The sequence below is a fragment of the Suncus etruscus genome, chromosome X (assembly GCF_024139225.1).
Source record: "Suncus etruscus isolate mSunEtr1 chromosome X, mSunEtr1.pri.cur, whole genome shotgun sequence".
Lineage (NCBI taxonomy): Eukaryota > Metazoa > Chordata > Mammalia > Eulipotyphla > Soricidae > Suncus > Suncus etruscus.
In genome coordinates, this window is record NC_064868.1 from 11111514 (window position 1) to 11135138 (window position 23625).

At 44.2% G+C, this 23625-nt stretch overlaps 1 protein-coding gene across 1 annotated transcript in view; it reads left to right on the forward strand.

The window, feature by feature from the left end:
• Positions 1-945: 945 nt before the first annotated feature.
• Positions 946-23625, forward strand: part of PIR (pirin) — a 96253-nt gene continuing 73573 nt past the window's right edge. The window contains exons 1-3 of the mRNA XM_049766810.1: positions 946-1098; positions 2641-2771; positions 11023-11115. Of these exons, the coding sequence (XP_049622767.1) occupies positions 2676-2771; positions 11023-11115 (189 nt within the window). The 5' untranslated portion in view covers positions 946-1098; positions 2641-2675. The remainder of the gene's footprint in view (positions 1099-2640; positions 2772-11022; positions 11116-23625) is intronic.

Genomic DNA, 23625 nt, shown 5'->3' on the forward strand with positions numbered 1-23625 from the left:
CTTTCCTTTTTAACAACTAATCAAGGAGCTTTCTGCAACTACACAACAGAAAGACTTTAACTCGGTAAAAAAAAAAAAAAAAAAAACTGGCAGAGGCCCCTCACTGGAAAACCCTAAGGTTTGCCCTCCGATCAGATGCGGCAACTGCAGGCAATGTATGTAACAAGTGTTGTTACTGCTGAGGAGTATTAGTCCCTGGATTCTCATCACAGAGCTCTGCTAAGAGGCTGAGAAGTATATACTTGGGCTAGAGCGACAGCACAGTGGGGGAAGGCGTTTGCTTTGCACGCAGCCCACCCGGGTCGGATCCCCAGCATCCCACATGATCCCCGAGTTTGCCAGGAATGATCCTAAAGTCAGAGCCAGGAGTAAGCCTTGGGTATTGCTGGACGTGGCCCCAAATAAAAGAAGTTGATAGTATTGTTATCAGCGGTCTCATTTGACAGTGGAGAGGCAAAGTGAACAGACCTGCGGCCATGCAGGTGACCTACCCAAGGGTGGAGGCCGGATTCAAACCCGTGCCAGGATGCAAGGAAACAGCTACAGAATGTCCTGGCATGTGGGACCCAGCTGGGACGCGCCTGCCCAGCACCCCTACCAATCCTGGGGCCCAGCGTCCTCCAAAACGCACGGGGTCAGAGGTCAAAATACTGCTGGGGGTGGGGTGGGGTCAGGGGGTGAGCTGGACTGGGTGAGAATAGGGGTGTGGGGGGGATCCGGCGTGAAGAAAAGCCTTAGGTCCTCTTAGGGCCACCCTGAGACCTACAGACTCCAGGATCCCCGCTGGCGGCCACAGGGCGCGAAGCGCTGAGTCACTATGAAGCTGCACAAGCCGTGGTTCCTCCCCACAAGCCCTTCCAGAGCTCCGCCTGCCACCCCGCGGCCTGCCTCCATCCCTGCACCCCGCCTTTCCGCTCTTGGTACCGCCTGCCAGCGCCTCGCCTCCCAGCACCCCCGCGCCGCCCCTCCTTTGTGCGCCCCGCCTCCGTACGCCCTGAACACCTCCTTGCACCCCGCCTCCCCGCGCCTGTTTTTCTGTGGCCCCCCTTTCCCTCCAAGGCAGTGAAGCTCCAAAGTCACTTGACAGCACACGACCACGTGAGTACCCAGACACCCAGCTGGAGTAGGGGGCTGGGAGGAGGCACCCCTCCTTTTCCAGTCGGCCAGGGATTCTCCTCTCTGAGGGAGGGACTAGAGATGCTCCAAAAGACTGCCTGAAAGTGATGAACCTGGAAGAAACTTGTCTTTCTTTCGGCAAAAACACTTGTTTATGTGCATCGAATGTGGGAGTCTGGAAGGATCCAGAACTAGCCCAGAAAGGAATCCGATCATTTCTTGATTGCGGGCTCACGGGGCCCTCAATTGTGGGGGGCACAGTTTAGGATAGTCCTTGTGGAATGGGAGAGCGTTGCCAGAAAAGGGTTGTGACTGACAGGTCGCTAACATTTTAGAGGATGGACCACACCCTTTCTTTCACCGGCAGCCTTACTTGCCCCCTACTTAACACATGGGGGAAATGGAGGTACAGTGAGGCTTAGCAATTGGCCTCAGATACTCAAACTAGCATGTGGGTGAGGCCAAGCAAGATGCAAACCGTGGCCATCTGGTTGCAAAGTTTCTGTTGCTTGCTAAAAGCATCCCTTGGTTTGAGTAAGAATCTTTGAAAGAAGGTAATACGAGTTTCCCTTGCAGAAGACTATTATGGATGGGTAGAGGTCAACAGTATTTAGGGATGGGGGAGGTCAAGAGCATTAGGGATGGGGGAATGGCAACAGCATTTAGGAATGGGGAGATAGTAATAGCATTTAAGGATGGCATAATGTCAGCAGCATTTTAAGTGGAAAGGGATCAACTCTACAGGTTCTATGATATTCCACTGGGTAGAACTTGAAAACTCTTGGAGGAGATGTGTTTGGCCTTACCTGGCAGTGTTCAAAGGCAACTCCTAGCTTAGTACTTAGGGTATTTTGCAGTGTGACCATGTGGTACTAGAGATGGAGCCCGGTTCTCCTACATGCAAAGCATGTTTTCAGTTCTCTGAGCTCTCGCTCTGTCTCCAAGGAGACATTTGAGAACAATAAATCTGGGCACTTGCTCAGCTCTGAAATACTGACTCCATGAACATCCATTGCTCCTTACAAGACTTCATGAGAAAGCCCATAGATGTCTTTCCTGGGCAAGTTGGCTTTCAATCTCACTGGTCTTAGATGATTCCAGAATCACTTGTACTGTCAAGAGCTTCAGCGTGTGCTGATGAAGATCACAAAAGCTCTGAGCTTTTCTTCATGTTCTCTATATCAGTTGCCCTACAAATCAGTCCTAACCTAGTTGGTACCATATCCCCAATGGGGCAGTGTCGGTAAGGCCAGGAGATTTCAAACAGGTGATGTAAATGAATAAAACTGGTATTGCTAAACCCACTCAAGTAGCTATAGGACTGTGTGGGATTAAATTTCTAAAGAGGCAGCTGCTGGGAAGTAGTGAGACTGCCTGCACCGCCACCATCATTGTTGTTTTCAGCCCATACAGGACAGATGCTCCTATTTTGCACAAGTCCAAAGTGAATATCTTTATTTGTGCAGTCCTGGGGTATTCTCTGGCTCATGATTTCTGTTTTTTTCATCTCTTGACCCTCTACAGTTCTGCAGCAAAACCTTCTAGTCTGGGCCTTTGACATGGCATCCCCCAAGAAGGTTGCTTTCTCAGTGCTCAGCCGAGAGCAGTCCGAAGGAGTTGGAGCTCGTGTCCGCAGAAGCATTGGCCGACCTGAGGTACATTGGCTCTGTGGCAATTTCAGGCTCCCTCAGCCTTTCTCTTCCCTTTCTTGGTTTTGGTTTCTTGGTGCAATGGCCCGGAGTCACACCCTTGGAATTGGAGTGCTGGGCATCGTGCTCTTGTGGTCCTGAACATCCTTCCTAAAGTGCTCTCTGGGTTGTACTCAGCATGTAAAACTCAGCATTTGTACTACACCATGCCATGTGTAGAACTCTTCTGCCAGGCAGGTGGTATACTACCACATCATATCCCCAGCCCCTAGATTTGTGCATTTGGAGGGAAGGGACAGAGGGTCAGTTAGGGTTACCTTGAAAAGAGGGCTCAGCATGATGTTGAGCTGCCCTGGGAATGTGTGTGTGTGACCAACAGTCAACTTAGCAACTAAGCTTGCCCAGAGTAGCCGTAGCATATGGGATTTCTGCAGTGTAGGCACAGAGCTTTTGGGTAAAAGGTCCAGCTATGCTGAGCATATCAGCTATGCCCTTTGAGTCTGAGCATGCCCCACACCAAACATGCCCACCTTAGGCCCCAAACTTGACATACATGCTCAGTTCGGAGCACCAGGGAGTGACTTGGAGTCCTAATTCCATATCCCCAGGAAAGAAAATATGATTGGATATGATGGGTAAGATCTGGGGTCAAGTCTCTGCCCTGAGTTGAGAGGGTCACCCACTACTAGTGCCTGAGTTCCTAGAGATCACCGAGAGCCAACACTGCGGGCTTGTGTCAGTGGGGACTGTCTGTCAGAGAAAGCCAGGGTTGGGTTAGTAGACATGCTCAGAACACATGGCACTGGCAAAGAGGAACAACAGGCACACAGAGGTCTTAAGCATGGCCTTATCCAATGAGTCCTGCACCCTGCCCCATGCCACATTCCAAATATACATTCTATGCATGCATTTGGTATACTTGACATCTGGAACATCAGAGTTTCTGGTGTACACCGTGATGGTTCCATAGTTGTAAACATTGCAAAGTGATTCCACTCAATCTAGGTAACACTTATCACCATACATAATTATGATTTTTTGGCCCATTTGATGCTCATGGGTTACTCCTGGCTAAGCGCTCAGAAATTGACCCTGGCTTGGGGGGACCATATGGGACACCAGGGGTTCGAACCACGGTCCTTCCTTGGCTAGCGCTTGCAAGGCAGACACCTTACCTCTAGCGCCACCTCACCTGCCCCCTGATTTTTTTTTGTCTTGAGATGAGAACTTTGGAGATTTGCTCCTTTAGCAGCTTTCAATTACGCAATATCACAGTTTCCTCTAGCATGAATTCATCTTCAGAGGAGGCTCCAGGTTTCTCCAGGGAGACTGCCTTGGTTGTCATTCCTACCACAAGCACACCAAGGCTCTGCTCTGCTCATGGTCTTGCCAACACTGCTTTCTATCTTCCTGATAATCCCTGTTCTCGCAGGCATGTTCTCTTGTCCTTTTGATTGGTCCCCGAGGACCTGTGATGATACCTTCTCCCAAGAAGTATTTTTTGGATAATGGAAGACATATATTAGGGAAATGGATTCTTTTGGAAAAAGTGAAGCTGAGTTGACTCTCTTCTTTTTAGGGGGGGTGGCCATACCCGTTTGATGCTCAGGGGTTACTCTTGGATATGCGCTCAAAAATTGCTCCTGGCTTGGGGGGGATCATATGGGATGCCGGGGGATCGAACCGAGGTTCTTCCTTGGCTAGCGCTTGCAAGGCAGACACCTTACCTCTAGCACCACCTTCCCAGCCCCAACTCTCTTCTTAAAATCTACTCAAATCCTTGATCTCTTTCCACCATTCACTTCCTCTTCACCTAGAAATGTCTTTTGAGGCCAGTAAGCATTGTATTCCACAGGATTCACACAGATGGCATTTATTATAACAGCTAAAGGCACCGTAGAAGTCAGGGAGAAGCAGATGGATGGGTGTCAGATTCTACTAAGCTACATCACTCTAGAATAATTAGAAAGAAGTCTGATACCCACCCATAGTGGATGCTGAGGGTAGTTAATCCCTGAATGATCCCATTCACTAAAGACACAGCTGTCAGGGCTTCTTAACAAAACATGTTTGGAATTTCTCAAGTAGGTCTCAGGAGGCCTGGGAGCCTGCCCAGAGGTCTCAGCCAGCTAATGACTTGATTAATACAATGACCCATGAAGGTGCTGCTTCAGCTCAGTGATGCTTGGGAGCCACCAGCGCCATACCTAGCAGTGATCTGGGGCTTCCAGGCCTATACCAGCTGATACTTGGGGAGGTGGGGACAATGTGGTACGAGAATTCAAACCAGGATTTGCTGCATGCAGCATTCTCCTTTACACCTGTACTCTCTCTCTAGTCCCTGCAAGGCCTTCTTATCAGATTGTTTTCAGGTGATTCCCTCCAGTGATCTGATATCTATCGATTCCTTCCTAGGATAATCATTTTAAAATTGGGATTAAATATAATCTGCAAAGACATTAAAATAAAGGTCAAGCCATGAGCCTTTCATATCATAGTGAATATATAAAATGTATTTTAGATTCAAAGATGGTTAGCAGAAACCTGTCATTTGACACGAAATAATAAAACTCGGTGACAATGTTCATTTTACAGCTGTGAGGTACATGTGGATTTAGGTTGCCTGTGATAAGAAAATTACTTTATATTTTATATAAATAAATTCTTTAATTAAATCACTGTGAGATACACAGTTACAAAGTTGTTCATGATTGAGTTTTAGTCATATAATACAATGTCCAACACCTTTTACCAGTGCACATTTCTCACCACCAGTGTTCCCAGTTTCTTTCCTGCCCTCTCCCCTGCCTGCCTCTATGGCAGACAAGAAAATTGCTTCAAGGGACAATGGTGAAGGGTCTGGAACACTTTGTTGGTAGTGATATACAGTAACGTGAGGTACATTATGACCATCAGTGTTAACAGTATTGTAAGCTACTTTGACTAACAATAGTTATTTAAAGGAACAAGTTCTCTAGGACTCAAGTGGTAGAATATATGTACGACCCTGAGTTCAGTCCTAGACCAAAACCCTTGAATACTGCCCTCACACAGCACCACTAACTCTTGTTTTTAAAAGATATTAGGGGCTAGAGAGGTAGTACAGCAGGTAGAGCATGTGCCTTGAAAGTGCCCAACCTGGGTTCAATCCATGGCACCCCTATAGGGTCTCTTAAGCCTGGCCTGGAGTGATCCCTGAATGCAGAGCCAGGAATAAGCCCTGAGCACAACCAGAAGTGGCCCAGAAAACAAAAAAATCGTTTTTGTTTTTTAAGAAATAAAGACTTTGATTTCTCCTGGTATGAAGTATAAGGCTCAACTAGTTTGCTTGATGCTTTGACTTGGCTCATCTGTGAGAGAAGAGCTGTGTTTCATTCTGCCAGGGGACGGGGGATCTGGGCATACCCAGAGATGTCTGGGACATTCCAGACCAACGATCACTTCTCTGTGGGGTTCAGTTTACATCCCTCAAAATCTGGGAGGAGAAAATAATTCAGTTAGAAGTTAGTGGAAAGAAAAAGGTGAAATTCTTTTCCAATCTAAGCTTGCGGCCACCCCATGCTATACCCATGGCACTCAGTCCACAGTGGCATAAAGGGTTGATGACACATTCAGCTAAGTCCACGGCACTGCCATCTCCTAGAGGTACCCGTACCCTGACAGAAATTCAGACTTCTGGAAACATCCCAAAGGCCACCTCCCAGGTTTTTCTGTTAAGACAAAGATGGCAAGATGGCTCTTTTGTTCCCCTGTAATTTAATACTTTGCATCATATGGATTTGACAGAGTAATCAATGCTATTCCTGTATTCATTTTTATGTAGTCACATAAGTACTTTAGATACTATTGTAAGATCATCAGTAACATCATTGAGATCCCTGTATTGTGTTTCACTGGATGGTCATACTGTTGTGAGTATCCTTTCAGATAACTCTCCTGTTTGGGGGATGAACTTCTGGTGACGCTCAGCGGTTACTCCTGGCTCTGCACTCAGAAATCGCTCCTGGCTTGGATGCCAGGAGATTGAACTAGGATCGAACCTAGGATGCATCCTAGGTCAGCCGTGTGCAAGGCAAACACCCTACCACCGCTGCACCACAGCTCCGGCCCCTGGATAACCCTCCTTTTGATCACCTAAAGAGTTAGCAGGATTTTATTTATTATCACTGCTAGTATTATTTTATTTATTTTTTTTTTGAGGAGCTCACACTGAATGTTGCTTAGGGATCACCCCTGGCAGGGATCACCCCTGGAAGTGCTCAGGGGACCATATGTGATATTAGGGATCAAACCAAGGTCAGCAGCATGCAAGGCTAGTCCCTGAAAACCCCTGTATTAATTCTTCAACTCTAAGTTACCAGAATTTGTTTAAATCCCTATTTATTTATTTATTTATTTTGTTTTGGGGGTCACATGTGACAGTGTTTAGGGGTTACTCCTGCCTGCCTTCAGGGATCATTACTGCTCTGGGAACACTATGGGGTGCTGGGGATTAAGCCTGGGCCCACTGCATGGAAGGCAAGTGCCCTACCCATTGTACTACCTTTCTGGCCCCCTACCAGAGGGTTTTTGTTTTTTAGCAAAAAACTATTGATCTATTGATCTTCACCTGAATGACCCAGTCAGCAGAGGACAGAAGCAACTATCTTCAACACAGGCACTTCACAAACTTCTTGCACAAAACCTTTCTTTTTGGAAAAACGTCTCATACTTGAGAGCCCAAAGCTTCTGTTTTTTAGCATAAAATTTAGCACAGTGTTTGGTATTTGTGGTCCTGAGTGACCTGTTCCCCAGCACCGCAAATCTTAAGGGAGAAAAGATGAAGGCAAGGACTTAGCTGTAAGGCTGAGGCGATGGAAAGTTGCTGGCTCGAACCCGCAATTAAAGCCTGCAATGCACCTGATTAAAAGCTGCTGCTCATCCGCATTTTCCCCTTTACCCACTGACCCTTCCCCCTTCCACCAGCCACTCCTGGATGGATGTGAACTTCCTTGGCATTGCTGTATTTATTTTTTTTTCTTTTTTACCTCCAGGTGGATTGTGTACCAGCCCAGAGCAGATGAGAACTTTTTTTTTTAAATTTAAACACCTTGATTACATACATGATTGTGTTTGGGTTTCAGTCATGTAAAGAACACCACCCATCACCAGTGCAACATTCCCATCACCAATGTCCCAAATCTCCCTCCTCCCCACCTGACCCCCGCCTGTACTTTAGACAGGCTTTCCATTTTCCTCATACATTCTCATTATTAGGACAGTTCAAAATGTAGTTATTTCTCTAACTAAACTCATCCCTGTTTGTGGTGAGCTTCCTGAGGTGAGCTGAAACTTCCAGCTCTTTTCTCTTTTGTGTCTGAAAATTATTATTGCAAGAATGTTTTTCATTTTTCTTAAAACCCATAGATGAGTGAGACCATTCTGCATTTTTCTCTCTCTCTCTCTCTGACTTATTTCACTCAGCATAATAGATTCCGTGTACATCCATGTATAGGAAAATTTCATGACTTCATCTCTCCTGTCAGCTGCATAATATTCCATTGTGTATGTATTTCTTTTTTTAATGATGAAAAATTTTAAACAGAAAGGTCGAGAAAATGGTATAGTAAATTTACATGTACCCAACACCCACAGTGATGGACAATCTTGTTTCATCTGTTCCCACCATAGAGTCGTTTGAATGGAATCACTTTATTTCCCTTTTTAATTTTAATTTTATTGAAACCATTGTGATTTACGAAGTCCTTTATAGTTGGGTTTCAAGCATACAGTGAATCAGGATCAATTTCACCACCAGTGCCCACCTCCCTGAACCAATATTCCCTAGATTCATCCCATACCACCCATTTTGAGCAGGCCCCCCAGCCTTCTAGTATAACGCCCACTTTAAGTTTAGGTTGTTCAAGTTTGGGCCTCTTGATTCCATTGATGTTGCCTTTGAATTGGATATTTGGTGCTGTCCTTTTTTAACACTACCAGTGCACCTGAGACCACTTGGCCTCTGACCCCCATCCTTACATATTTTTGTTTCTTCTCATTTCCTTTTCAAAGATTTCAGTTTGGGGTCACATAGATAGTATAGTGAGTAGCCTTGCACATGGCTGATCCTAGTTCCATCCCTGGCATTCCATGGGAGTGACCCCTGAGCATAAAGCCAGGAATAAGCCTGCTGGGGATGATCCAGAAAACCAAAATTCAGTTTTCGTTTCTAGAAGATAAGAACTAAATACATGTAATTGGGCTGGAATAATAGTATATGGGAGTAGGATCATATATATGTTTTAAGAAACACGCTTAAAACATCTGCAAAAATTTTAATGGATAAACTTAAAGCCCTTATTGAAAGACATTTTTTAACAAAACCAGAATACATGGAAATTATTGTGTTTAGGTATAGCAAAACCTCATGTTCAGTTATTCCCAAGTTGATGCATAGATACCAAGGAACTCCAATGAAAGATGCCAACATTTGATTCATAGAAGATTTTATTTTCTAAAATTTACATAGACTAACAAATGTGGGTCAAGTAGAACCAAGAAACTATGAAAATATGCTGATGGCATGTTTCTGCCTTTCTTGTGAGCTCAGAGATTCATATTCATTTGCCTTCTGGCTTCTGCACAGACTACTGGACAGCAAAATCCACAGTCTATTGATACCACTAACATCTATGCAAATACCTCAAACTCAGTATAACCGGAAATGAAGCCACCACAAAGCTATTTCATGGTTACTTCTGTGACATCCATTCTCTGTGTTCTGGATGGCTCTGCTATCCTACCATCCTACCCTGGCAAGACATCTGGAGACCACACAATCCTTTTTCTTTTTTTTTTCCCATCCTCCATCTCTACTGCCATTGCCTTTATTATTGCCTGGGCTGTGGGAATAACTTGCTACTTAGTCTTTGTCTTCCACCTTTTTCATCAAACCACCTTTTATAGGCATGAGAGGATGATCTTGCATATTCTCACCCTTTGATGAAAGCTCATCACTTTCCATAGAAAACCCAGTTTCTTTCTTTTTTTTTTTTTTTTTGGTTTTTGGGCCACACCCGGTGGTGCTTAGGGGTTACTCCTGGCTGTCTGCTCAGAAATAGCTCCTGGCAGGTACGGGGGACCATATGGGACACCGGGATTCGAACCAACCACCTTTGGTACTGGATCGGCTGCTTGCAAGGCAAACGCCGCTGTGCTATCTCTCCGGGCCCGAAAACCCAGTTTCTTAAGATGTAGCATCTATCTTCAGCCCAACTCTCTTCATCATTTCACGTGCATCTTCTATGCTAGTGGATCCATTTCTTTGCCATTGTTCATGCTTGCCTTGCAATTTCTCTGTTCTTTTACTAGACCTAGTGTTGTATATCTTCTTCCTGCTTGATTAACTACATTTCACGTGCCATCTTCCTGGTAGGACCATCCCTGCTCTCATCTTTCTCAGATGTGTTATCTGCCTCCAGCATCTTTATCATTACTGGACAATGACTGACTTTCTGGTCTACTCTTCACCCACTTGTGTTATAAATCTGTTCAGATTGCAGGAAAGCATCTTCATCATAATCTTCTTTTCTTCTTCTCCTCCTTCTCCTTCTCCTCCTCCTTCTCCTCCTCCTTTTCCTCCTTCTCCTTCTCCTCCTTCTCCTTCTCCTCCTTCTCCTTCTCCTCCTCCTTCTCCTTCTCCTTCTCCTTCTCCTCCTCCTCCTCCTCCTCCTCCTCATTCTCCTCCTTCTTCTTCTCCTCCTTCTCCTCCTCCTTCTCCTTCTCCTTCTCCTCCTTCTACTTCTCCTCCTCCTCCTTCTCCTCCTTCTCCTCCTCTGCCTCCTCCTCCTCTGATTTTTGGGCCACACCCGGTGACACTCAGGGGTTTCTCCTGGCTATGCTCTCAAAAATCGATTCTGACTTAGGGGACCATATGGGATGCCGGGAGGTCGAACTGAGGTTTGTCCTAGGTCAGCTGAATTCAAGGCAAACGCCCTACTGCTGCAGCACCACTCCGGCCCCCAGAGAGTGTCTTCTTTGTGCTTGAAAGAGCACTACAATCTTTGGACATCAAATGTCATCAGATGTCTGTCCACTTCCTAAGCTCAGAAAATGGCAATTCTAACAGAGCCTGCATCTGTATGTAGACATTCTTTCCCATACACAGTTTTCATTGTAAGATGTTGCTCATTGGCTACTGTATTGGCAGTTTTCTCATTGAAATCTGTTATATAGCTTACAGGCCTGTCTAATCAGCTGGATTTTATTTTTACTGCAGTTAAAAATCCTGGATCCATTTCTACTCTTGGATGAGTTTAAAGGTGGCAAACCAGCTGGATTTCCTGATCACCCACATCGAGGATTTGAAACGGTAAACCCAAGAATTTAACTACAAAATAAATGTTGTACAATTTACTGTGTTACTAAATGTAGTGATTGCTTCTAAAAGAAAACTCAAGTTTAAAAGCAATGAATAACCAACAAAATGTATTTATAAGTTCTTAACTATAGGTTGGCAACTAGAGAATTGTAGTGTCTTTTTTTTTGCATAAAATAGACTCAGATTTCAGAGTTTACCATTTTCAATATTCTTTGAATTTGTCCCACTGGAGACATTCCTAATTTTTTTTTCAGTTGATGATAGGCCAAGGACATTTTAGGCTGTGTTCTTGGGCACCTTTCTCTTTTTTTCTTTTTTTTTAATGATCATTTTTTTATTTAAACACCTTGATTATATACATGATTGTGTTTGAGTTTCAGTCATGTAAAGAACACCCCCCATCACCAGTGCAACATTCCCATTAAAAGAAAACTCAAGTTTAAAAGCAATGAATAACCAACAAAATGTATTTATAAGTTCTTAACTATAGGTTGGCAACTAGAGAATTGTAGTGTCTTTTTTTTTGCATAAAATAGACTCAGATTTCAGAGTTTACCATTTTCAATATTCTTTGAATTTGTCCCACTGGAGACATTCCTATTTGAGCAGTTATTGAATACTAAAACTTTGCTTTTTAAAATATTTATATATAATTTAAATAATCTTTTGGATATCAAAGAAACTATTTAAGATGTGATTTAAATAATTTTGTATAGAGATCTTTGTGTATCTTTAAGAATGTTCAAAAATATATAACTATACATTGTCTATTATTGTAAATCCCAAGAGATTATTTTAAGAATACTATAAGTTTTCTGAGATCTATAAAAAAAGTACTATGGCAATAATACCTGAAGACAATAGAGATGAGGGCCAGGAGTGCTGGTCCGTGGTAGAAAGTTCGTCACAAAGAACAGGAGACTACAGTTTGGGCAGAGAAGGGACCACTGGACAATAAGAGTTGGAAATGATCTCTTTGGACAAGAACTGGGTGCATACAGGAGGGAAAATTATATGCATGGCATCCCTTTAGTAGCAATATTCAAACTACAATGTCTAAAAGAAAAAGGAAAAGAGAAGAAAAATATCTGCTGTAGAGACAGGCAGAGAGAGTGACAAGAGAGAAACTGGGGACATTGGTGGCGGGAAATGTGCAGTGGTGAAGGGAAAGGTGTTGGACATTGTATGACTGAAACTCAGTCATGAACAACTTTGTAAATATGTGTCTCACGGTGGTGATTCAATTAAAATTCATTTTTAAAAGTACACTATGAGTATTTAAACTTGATTCTATTTTTTTAATCAAGGGTCTGAAATAGACCAATAATAAGGAGCTCAAGACCATACACAAACATTTAGTAATGTTAACTGTAAACTTTACAGAGATTCCATTCAACCTTTTTTCAGTTTTAGGTGAAAAAAGTGTAATATAATATATAGTGTGACACTCTGAAAGGTTCCCATTGTCATACACAGGTATCTGGGAAAATAGAGAATCAGTTACTTTCTAGTTTAAAAAGTTAGTTATCTGTTTCTGAAAACAAGCGAACAGCAGGGGTTTAAAAGGGTGTTCGTAATTTTAGTGATTAAATAACTATTTATTGAAAGCCGGCAACAGGCAGCATTGGTATAGGGTGGCCTTTGTGTGTGTGTGTGTGTGTGTGTGTGTGTGTGTGTGTTGTGGGAGGAATGTGGGCAGAAGTCAGAGGGAGTAACACTAAAAAGGAATGAGGTGTGAGTCCTGTTTTCTTTAGGTGTGAAATCTGGTTAAGGAGATGAAAGATGATGGAACTGTAACAATAGTAACAGCAGGTAATACACTTGATTTTCAGAAGGTCTTCCCAGATTCAATCCCCAGCACCACATCTGGTCCCCTGAGCCTGCCAGGAGTGATCCCTGAGCACAGAGCCAGGAGGAAGCTCTGAGCACAGCCAGGTGTGGACCCAAACCAAAAATAAAAAGGTGAAGGGTGTGTGTGATGGACAGGTGAAATGAAGCAAGATGCTTCCAGAAATAGCATGAAGGGGGTATGAACAGATAGCACAACGGGTAGGGTGTTTGCCTTGCATACAGCTGACCTGGGTTCAATCCCCAGCATCCCATATAGTTCCCTGAGCCTCCCGGGAGTGATTTCTGAGTGCAGAGCCAGGAGTAAACACTGAGTGCTGCCAGGTGTGGTCTAAAATGACACAAAAAATAAATAAGACAGCCAGAAGTAGCATGATGGTGGGTCTCTCTCTCTCACTCTCTCTCTGTCTTTCTCTTTTCTCTCCCATGCCCAGTTGCTGTCCAGTCCTCTGCTATCACGTTGGGGACATAGTGCTTTGCTTCGTGCCACTAATGCATTCAACATTACCTTAATACCCCTGTGTCCTGCACCCGTGCTCTTGTGCCTCTGGTACCAGGACCTTCTTGCCACCCTGCCCCACCACTCCAGCATCATTTTATTTCTTTATTCTTTTCAGTCACACTGTTTCCATCAAGCTTTCTAAACCACTCCCAAAATGTTGCACTTTGTCCTTGATTAGGTTCCCAGAACTTTCTACTTTTATTAGTCTCACGGATCTTAAACCTTGATGGTACATTCAATCCTGTTGTTTGTCTTGGATTAGTGTTAGGTATTGCTTCAAACTAGCTTCACAGGCCCAAGAGGACTGGAAATTGCTTCATCTGAGATAATCCCCCACACCCCCTCATTTCTAGCGCAAGAGGGATACTCCCTCATTATGGGTTGAGTCTAATTGGATGACAACAAATGAAGGATTGTGTGTGTGTGTACTGAAGATGACTCTATTAAATACAGTGAATGACGAATCCCTTTGCTTTCTTTTTCAATATATTAAGGGAGATATTTCTACATATTGAGGTGTTCTCAACTTTATTCTGTGAAGAAATTCAACTCTAGAGCACGGAGCTTGGCTCATTTCTCTTGAGCGTGAATTTTCCTTAAAGCCTATTTTTTAAGAGCTTAAAAGAAAAGGCATGAGGTGGAGCACAGAGCCCTGAGTTCAGTCCCCAGTACTGCATAGGTTCCAGTATCTCCACGTGTGGCTTCTATTATTTTAGTTTTGGGGCCACACCCAGTGTTACTCGGATTACTGCTGGCTCTGCACTCAGAAGTTCCTCCCCTTCGAGGCTCAGGGAATCCCTATGGAATGCCGAGGATCAAACCCAGGTAGGCCACGAGCAAGGCAAATGCCCGCAGTGCTATTTCTCTGGCCCCAAGTGATTTACTATTTTTAAAAGTTCTATTTGGAATTCTAGTCATTCCTCATTATTTGTGGATTCTATTTAAGCGTAATTCTCCTGTTCTCTAAAATCTGTTGGCAACCTTGGGCTCTGTACAGTGGTACTTCTGCCCATTTCCCAGTTGAGCATGATAAAAAGCCCTTTCTGGTCCCATTTCAGCCCCTCTCCTGTCACTGAGTGCCCCTCTTTGGGTCGACTTCGTGTCACCACAGCTGTGGCAAATGTGACACGAAGTCGACCCAAAGAAGGGCACTCAGTGACAGGAGAGGGGCTAAAATGGGACCAGAAAGGGCTTTTATCATGCTCAACTGGGAAGGTGCCTGCTGAATTGTTCTGTATGTACCCCTAGAAATGGGTGCCAGTGACCTTAACACAGAGTGTTGCAATACTTGCCAATATTCCCTGGCACAAGAAAGTTGTTGGGAACCTTCCATAGAGGCATGTGTTGGGGCTATGAGGTCAACATGAATCAGCAACCTGGGGTACAGGAGTGTCTTTAAATAGGAACACATTGAAAACTAGGCTAGGTAAGGATCAAGTGGTGAGAACAATGTGAGCGGTGGCACTCCACCAGCCTGAGCCTAGATTTTCCCCAGGAGCGGTGGTCAGTGTTTGCAAACTCAGTGATGCAACAGCTTTCCAGCACATCATTTTAACATATGTCCACATGCCACTTTAGCAATGTGCCCTGGGAGCACCAATCAGTCCAGACCAGGACTCAACTAGCTTCTAGTCATGTTGAGTGTAAACCTTCAAATTTAACTCAGGTCCCTGGGTAGGCTGTCATCCGTCATCCCTCGAGCCCTTTCTACCTATAGGATTGTTGTCAATTTTGAAAATGTCAGCTAGTGTCCAGAACTGATGTGGAAGCACCTGCTTTCTTTCCTTCCATCTAGAAGTAGGTATTGTTATTGTTGGTTTGTGAGATTTTTTTCGGGGAGAAGGTATTAAATACTGCTCAGGGCTTACTCCTGACTCTGTGCTCAAAGATCACTCCTGATGAGGCTCAAAGAACCAGATGGAGTGTCAGGGATCAAATCAGATCAGCCATATGTAAAGCAAGAGACTTAGCCTTGAACTAGCTCTCTGACCCCTGGATTATCTCTCTGACCCTTGTAATCATTTTACCATTATTTTCTGCCTGCACTCTTATTCTTATTCCCTGAGATATATATGTATCTTTTGTGTAATTTTGTTTAAACTTAATGTTATGTTATTACTACACTTCAGTATCATTCATAACACCTTTATTGGTGTCATTAATAAGCCTTTGCTAAGAAGGTTGTACAGCTTGGCATTGCCATAGCGATAGATGAGAGTATGTTTGCTCTTCACATTACTAATGTATTTGCTTTTGTTTCTTTTTTATGTTTGTTTGTTTGTTTGTGGTTTGGGGGCCACAATCAATGGTGCAAATGGGCTGGTTACATGCAAGCAACTGCCTTCCCTATTGTACCATCTCTCCAGCCCTTTTCATTACCTTTGCCACATTGACTAGTAACAAATAGGGCCTCATTATATTTTACATTTTTTTATTTCTCTTCATCTGAGTGAGGTTATCTTTTAATTTTTAAACAATACATCATCGTCTATATTTATATCACTGTAACCTTTTCCCCCTATTAGGTGGCTGCTAATCATCTTATTGTTTTAGTGCTAGAGCAATAGGACAGTGGGTACTGCTCTTGATTTGAATGATTCAATTCCCAGCCTTCTATATGCTTCCCCAAGTACTGCCAAGAGTGATCCAAAGTACAGAGGCAGGAGTAGCCCCGGAACATTGCCGGGTGCGGCCTAAACAAATTAAAAAAATAAAAGGAAGAAAAATCTTACTGTTCTATAAAAAGCTAATTATACATGACCCCACCCTACCCTGTAGTACTCAAGGCTACCCCTCCAGCTCAGTGCTTGAAGCATTGTTTGGAGGACCATGCTGTGTCAGGACTGTACAGGCATGCTTCAGCCCCTCGAACCTTCTCCTTGGTTCCAAGGCACTTTTTATATATCAAGGAAACCAGACACTTTGGATATACCATAGTGTTCAGAGATATTAGACTCATTTTTAAGACCCCTGTCAATACAAAACATGAACTGATAAAAAAAAATCTAACATTTGTTAGGCAAAGATATAATAACCACCCTGAGAAAGTGATGTGGTTGTTTTTGATTACTGTATTTAAACAGCATTGTTCACAATATTTTGAGTTCTTTTTCACAATTACAAAGTTGTTCATTATTGAGTTTCCATCATATAATGTTCAACACCCATCCCTTTCCCAGTACACATTTCCTGCCACAAGTGTCCAGTTTTCCTCCTGCCCTCCCTCCTGCCTGCTCCCTTGCCTGCCTCTGTAGCACACTTCCTCCTCCTTATTCTTCCCCTCCTCCTTATCCTGCTCCTCCTCCTCACTTTCTTTTTTTCCCTTTTAGACACTGTGGTTTGCAATATTGCTACTAAAGTGGTGTCATGCATAAAAGTGTGTTTTTGTTTTTTGATTTTGTTTTTTTGGGGGGGGGGTTTGTGCCACACCCGGTGGTGCTCAGGAGTTATTCGTGGCTCTGAGCTCAAGGGTCATTCCTGGCTGTGGTCAGGGGTAGGGGGAACATATATGGGATGCCGGAGATTGAACCCGGATCGACTGCTTGCAAGGCAAACACCCTACCTGCTGTACTGTCACTTGGGTCCCAAAAGTGTGTGTTTTCTGCCTAGAAAAGTAGAAGCATTATACTGAAAGATAATATTCTGGTTGTGATATTAAGACCCAAGGTCCTCAGAATAGGTTTGCAGTGATGAGTGAGTAGTGATGAACTGGAACCGAGGGATAGATCTCATGTTTATTCCCCCCATAATGCGATTCTGCTGTACTAATAGATGAAACTCAATGTGACTGTCTTTTTTGAATGTATGCTCATATTAAAAAATAAATAATGGCACACAACCCAAGAAATGAGGAGAACATCATTGTGTCAGAATCCTCCTGATCTCAAGAGTGGCCTCTGAGCCAGAAGTGATTTCCCTGAACTCTCAGCTCCGAGAACTTCTACATTTCAACAGCATCCTCAAGGGATTTATGAGCACATTCAAATTAATATTTTATATTAAATATTAAAAATACTATTGTTTTAGTAAAGAACAAAACTCCCTTTTTGGGGGGTTGGGTCACACCCAGTGATGCTCAGGTGTTATTCCTGGCTATGCGCTCAGAAATCACCCCTAGCTTGGGGGACCATATGGGATGCTGGGGGATCGAACCTAGGTCTGTCTTAGGTTAGCATATGCAAAGCAAAATACCTTACCGCCTGTGCCACCACTCCGGCCTCAAGACCCTGTTTGTTTTTTTAAACTAAGTTCATGGTCAATCATTTTTTGCAACTGAACTCCTCAGTTTAGACAACATCTTCTTTTGTTTAAAAGAAATCATCTTGGGGGTTGGAGAGATAGTACAGTGGGTCAGCCGCTTGCCTTGCATACAGCCACCTGGGTGTGATCCTTGACATCCCATAGGGGCCCCTGAGTACATTAGGAGTGATTTTCTGAATGCAAAAGCCAAGAGTAACCCCTGAGCAGCATCTAGTGAATCTTCCCCCCAAAATAGAAAGTTTTTTTTAAGACAACTTATTTGACCCAGGTTTAACCCCCTGGTACCTCAGTATAGTCCCCTGAATAAGTTAGGGAATAACCCCTGCACACAGAGTAAAAACAACCTTTCGGCATAGCCAGGTATGGTGCAAAAAAATCTATTGATATTATATGTATGTTAAAACGTACATGTTGGGGGCCGGAGAGATAGCACAACAGTAGGGCGTTTGCCTTGCACACAGCCTATCCAGGATGGACAGTGTTTTGAATTCCAGCATCCCAGATGGTCTCCCATGCCAGGAGCTATTTCTTTTTTCTTTTTTTTTTTTTTTTTTTTTTTGGTTTTTTTGGGGCCACACCCGGCGGTGCTCAGGGGTTATTACTCCTGGCTGTCTGCTCAAAAATAGCTCCTGGCAGGCACGGGGGTCCATATGGGACACCGGGATTCGAACCAACCACCTTTGGTCCTGGATCGGCTGCTTGCAAGGCAAACGCCGCTGTGCTATCTCTCTGGGCCCAGGAGCTATTTCTAAGCGCAGAGCCAGGCGTAACTCTGGAGCGCTGCCCGGTGTGACCCAAAAATACCAAAGAGAGAGAGAGAGAGAGAGAGAGAGAGAGAGAGAGAGAGAGAGAGAGAGAGAGAGAGAGAGAGAGAGAGAGGGAGGGAGAGAGAGATGAGAGAGAGAGAGAGAGAGAGAGAGAGAGAGAGAGAGAGAGAGAGAGAGAGAGAGAGAGAGAGAGAGAGAGAGAGAGAGAGAGAGAGAAAATAAAGACATTTTTATTTTTTTTAATTTTTGTTTTTTTGGCCACATTCGGTGATGCTCAGGGATTACTCCTGGCTAGGCGCTCAGAAATTGCTCCTGGCTTGGGGGACCATAGGAGAACACAGGAGAAGCCCGGGGATCGAACTGCGGTTCGTCCTAGGCTTGTGTGGGCAAGACAGACGCCTTACCCATTGCGGCACCACTCAGGCCCCAAAAATGTACATTTTTGGCTAAAAATGTAGAAATGGACGCAACACAGCTGGCTGTCAGGAGTCAGAAGGAGCCTTGCTCCCTAGGCCAGAGCAAAGCTGGATAGAATGATTTGGAAAGCGGCCTCAGAGCTTGACTTATTTAGGGCAATTATAGTGACCAGAGACAGAAGGACTGAAGAACCGTTGACAGGCCCCTGCTGGCGTTTAGTTTGGCTCTGAAAAGGAGAATGTGAAGGCCGCCTGCTTAGTGGTTCCTTCAGCCCCCGGGACCCTGAGCAGACTGAGTCTAGATCCTTGGCCCCAACCGTCCTCCCTTCTGACCTGCCTTTAAGTGTTCACCTTGGGGTGGAGCTGGGGATTTGGCTGGAGGAGAACACAGCTTGGGCTTTGCCTGTTTGAGGCTCCAGATTCCACCCCAACAAATGCTGCCTATCCCCCAAATACCCCAACCCCACTTCTGGGGCCCCCCAAACTGAGCCTCAAATAACAATGAGCACAAATAAACAATAGCACAGCCTGCGGGTGGGGGTAAGCCTTCCAAGTGCGTCCAGAGATGAGATGAGCACTGTGATGCCTCCAGCCTGTTTGGGGCGGGAGGGGGCCCTGTGGGAAAGGCCCTGCCCATTCTGCTCTTTCTTGGGCTTGGCAGGGCCCAAGGACTGTTGGGCCCACAGGCCCGGGCAGGTTCCTTGTTCTCCTCCGGGAGAGCAGCCCGGCACTATTCACAGGGTGTGCCCACAGGAAAAGGCCAGAGCCTGGCTTGGCAGCTGCCAGCAGGTTCGCATGCGAAACCTGAACATTGTCCCCAAGAGGAAGGGCAGAGGCTGTTGTTTCAACCCCAGACCTCAGTCCTCTTTCTAGTTTTTTCTTTTTCATTTTGGGTGGGGCTGAGTGTGGGGAGCCCCAGGATTCCACCAGGCCTGTCGGTCCTGGCCCATTTGAGCCTTTCATTCTAGCAGGGTAAAACCCATCTGGAGGGGAAACAGAAAAGTGGGTGCAAATGCAAACTCCACTTGGGAAAGAAAACACATGTTCTAGGAAGCCTTGGGGGGATACTGAGCCTCCGTGTGCTGCTGGGTTTCATCACCCAGGTGAAAGGGGGCTTGCCACAATGTTCCCATGAAATAAGGTTCTAAAAGTGGGGTGTCTTTTCATGAAGAGGCACTATGGGAGAGTAGGATAAAAAGGATTTATTTATGGGGCTGGAGCAATTGTGCAGCAGGTAGGGGGCACTTACCAATATGGGTTCCAACTGCCAGGTGTAATCCCTGAATGGTTAGACCACGAGTAAGCTTGGAGCACCACCAGGTGTGGCCCCAAAACAACAAAAGAATTGAATTTTTGCTAAATGAGAAGAAAATGAGTTGCTCCTTTGTTTTGGAAGTTTGGGGTGGGAGTCAGTGATTCAAGGATCCTGCTCAATTCCTGGTTCCTTTGTAAGTGGAGTGTAACTTGTTTGTATTTGGCAAAAATGGGGGGGCAGGGGGTGAAGTTAACATGATAAGAAGGAAGTGAATGCCAGCCTCACCCACAAGACACACCTTGACACCACCATGCTAAGAATATCAGCCAAAAAACTGTTAGTAAGTGTCTGGATATTCTGAGATAACCAAGCAGAAACCTCCCACTTCCCTGGAGAAAAGCAACATCCATCTGTCATGGGGGGAACCTCCCTCCCAACAGTACTTCAGGCGCCCACTAATTCCTCAGAGAAGATGTGTTCCTCCCTCACTCCATTCTCCTGCCTCCAGGGATCTGGGAAGAGAACAAAAAAGAGAGCAAAGTCAGAACAAAGGCGAACAAAAGAGTCAGGAGACAAAAGCAGAAGGGAGAATGCATGTATATTTGGAATTAAATGTAGGAAATTCCTTTATCAGCAGGATAGAATAGTTTTGGTGTGCATGTGTTTTGGTTTCTGGACCAAACCCTGCAATGCTCCAGGGTTACTGCTGACTCTGTGTTCAGAAATTACTCCTGGTGGTGCTTGTGGGAGCCTATGGGATGCTGGGGATCGAACCCCGATTGGCACACACAAGGCAGATGCCCTGACCTATGTACTATCGCTCCAGCCCTCTGCAGGATAGAATGTTATATGGCAGGTCATATAAAGCTAATATTATTGATAATTTGACTTTCATCATTGAATATTGAAGTCTTGGTTTCTCAATCCTGGCACTATGGATATTTGGACTGAGTAATTCTTTCCTGTGAATTTTCCTTTAAATTAAATCACCGTGAAATACAAAAGTTACAAAGTTGATTGGTTGAGTTTTGGTCAGACAATGTTCCAACACCCAGCTCTTCACCAGGGTTCACTTCTCATCACCAGTGTAATGCATGGGAACAGTACCGTGCATTATAGAGTGGTAGGTGCCAGTGGCCCCTATTTCCATTTAGTTTGAGAGCCACAGGGGTCTGAAAATGTCTCCAACTGTCCCCTTCCCACCAGAACAAGTGGTTTTGGTATTTGTGTCCATGACTGACATGTCATGTTATCCCGTAAACTGGAATGTCAACAGTGCATTTTGTACTAATGCAGAACTAGCTCTATGCTAGTTGTCAAGTGACAGAGACATGGTACCAGAAACAGTTGGGGCATTGTGTGTATTTGTATAAAGGTATAAAATACTTTATTTTTATTTCCTTTAATGATTTGTAAACTTTTATTCTAAGGAAGATGGATTGAGTTAACGGGTCTGGTTTTTTCTAACTATTAAATGCTACTGCCATCTAGTGGCCAAACAGTAGTACTGTTGCTGGACGTCTTGTGGGGCACAAGGCCATTCAAGCAGCCAAGAATTAAGTCTGGAAACAAGTAGGGAAATAGTCGTTTAACTGTCACTTTCCGTCCAAATAGGTCCCCCAATAAAGTTTCCTATCTATAATAACTTTCCTTGCTCCTATTTGAATGGTGATAAACAGCATTCATCATGTCTGAGACCACACATTTTGAGACTTCAAGTAACAAATGGGAGGGGTGTGTGTGTGTGTGTGTGTGTGTGTGTGTGTGTGTGTGTGTGTGTGTGTGTGTGTGTGTGTGTGTGTGTGTGTGATGCACCGTGGAGGTAATAATAAGGACTATAAACCCACAATTGAACATATTTTGATGGCATCGAGTATAAAATAGTGTTTTTTAAATTAGACTGAGATCAAGTACAACATTATCAGAAATCAGTATGTGATAAAATGTTTCTGTTAGAAGACTTAATATGAGGCTGGAGCAGTGGCGCAAGCAGTAGGGTGTTTGCCTTGCACGTACTAGCCTAGGACGGACCGAGGTTTGATCTCCCAGTGTCCCATATAGTCTCCCAAGCCAGGAGCGATTTCTGAGCGCATAGCCGGTAGTAATCCCTGAGCATCACTGGGTGTGCCCCTGCCAAACACACACACACACACACACACACACACACACACACCAGACCTGGATGTTTATGGTTAAACCCAAAAGAAATTTGCTACACAGTCATATTTGTAATTATTTTTATGGGGACACCTCCTAGTTTTCTCTATATTACTTCTGAGCCTCACAGCAGCCCTGCAATACAGGAATTGCTAACACCATATGCAGATGAGGAACTTGGGCCAGAGAAGTGTTGACTTGGACAAGGTCCCAGGCCCATCCCAGGCAGGCCAGGTGGGGCCCATCCTTGTCCGTTCTTCCTTGATCTCAGCCTTCTAGAATAGACTTCTCTGCATGAACAGTGTCATGAACTGAACGCTGTCAGTACATGGGTATGTTGAGATGATGACAGATTTTTCAGTGCCCTTAGAAAGGAGATTGTGCTCAGGATGTGTGTGAGTCCCCAAAAGGTAAACACCTCACACTCTCTCTGCTTACTAACAATGATGACTTTGGGGTGTGAATTTCATGCCTCTAAGTGCCAACTCATGCTCTCACCTCTCTGAAATTTCTGTTTAATGAGGAAGCACATCCAAGTGGTTGACTGGATATCATCACAGGGCCATCATCAAAATTCTTAAAGTCAACAAGGAGACATTTCTTTCTTTCTTTTTTTTGTTTGGTTTTTGGGCCACACCCGGCGGTGCTTAGGGATTACTCCTGGCTATCCGCTCAGAAATTGCTCCTGGCAGGCACAGGGGACCATATGGGATGCCAGAATTTGAACTAACTACCTTAGGTCCTGGCTCGGCTGCTTGCAAGGCAAACGCCGCTGTGCTATCTCTCCGACCCCAATAAGGAGACATTTCAAATAATCACTTCATAATTAATAATTGTGCTTTAATCATGTTTAACCTTTTATTACCATCTAGACATTCTTTTCCTAGCTAAGTATATTGTATATACTTATAGATAAGTATACATATATGTGTATATATACATATATAGTGTATATATAGTATATAGTGTATATACTTTTATATAAGTATACATTTTTCCCTACCCACACCAGCCTTACCAATACTTCAGCTTATAAGGACCAGCCTGTGGGGGCATTCCATATCTATGATTAGTCCTCATTTCTCTAGATTGTTCCTCATTAGTCTACTGGGACTGAATGTTCTTTTTCTTAGCTTTCATTTAGCTTGCAGATAAGAGAATATTTTTAATCTTTATTTGTAACACACTTAATTATTCCAAAATTAAACATTTATTTTAAAGGGAAAAGAAAGATTCAAATTAGCACCCCTGGGGGCTGGAGAGATAGCATGGAAGTAGGGTGTTTGCCTTGCATGC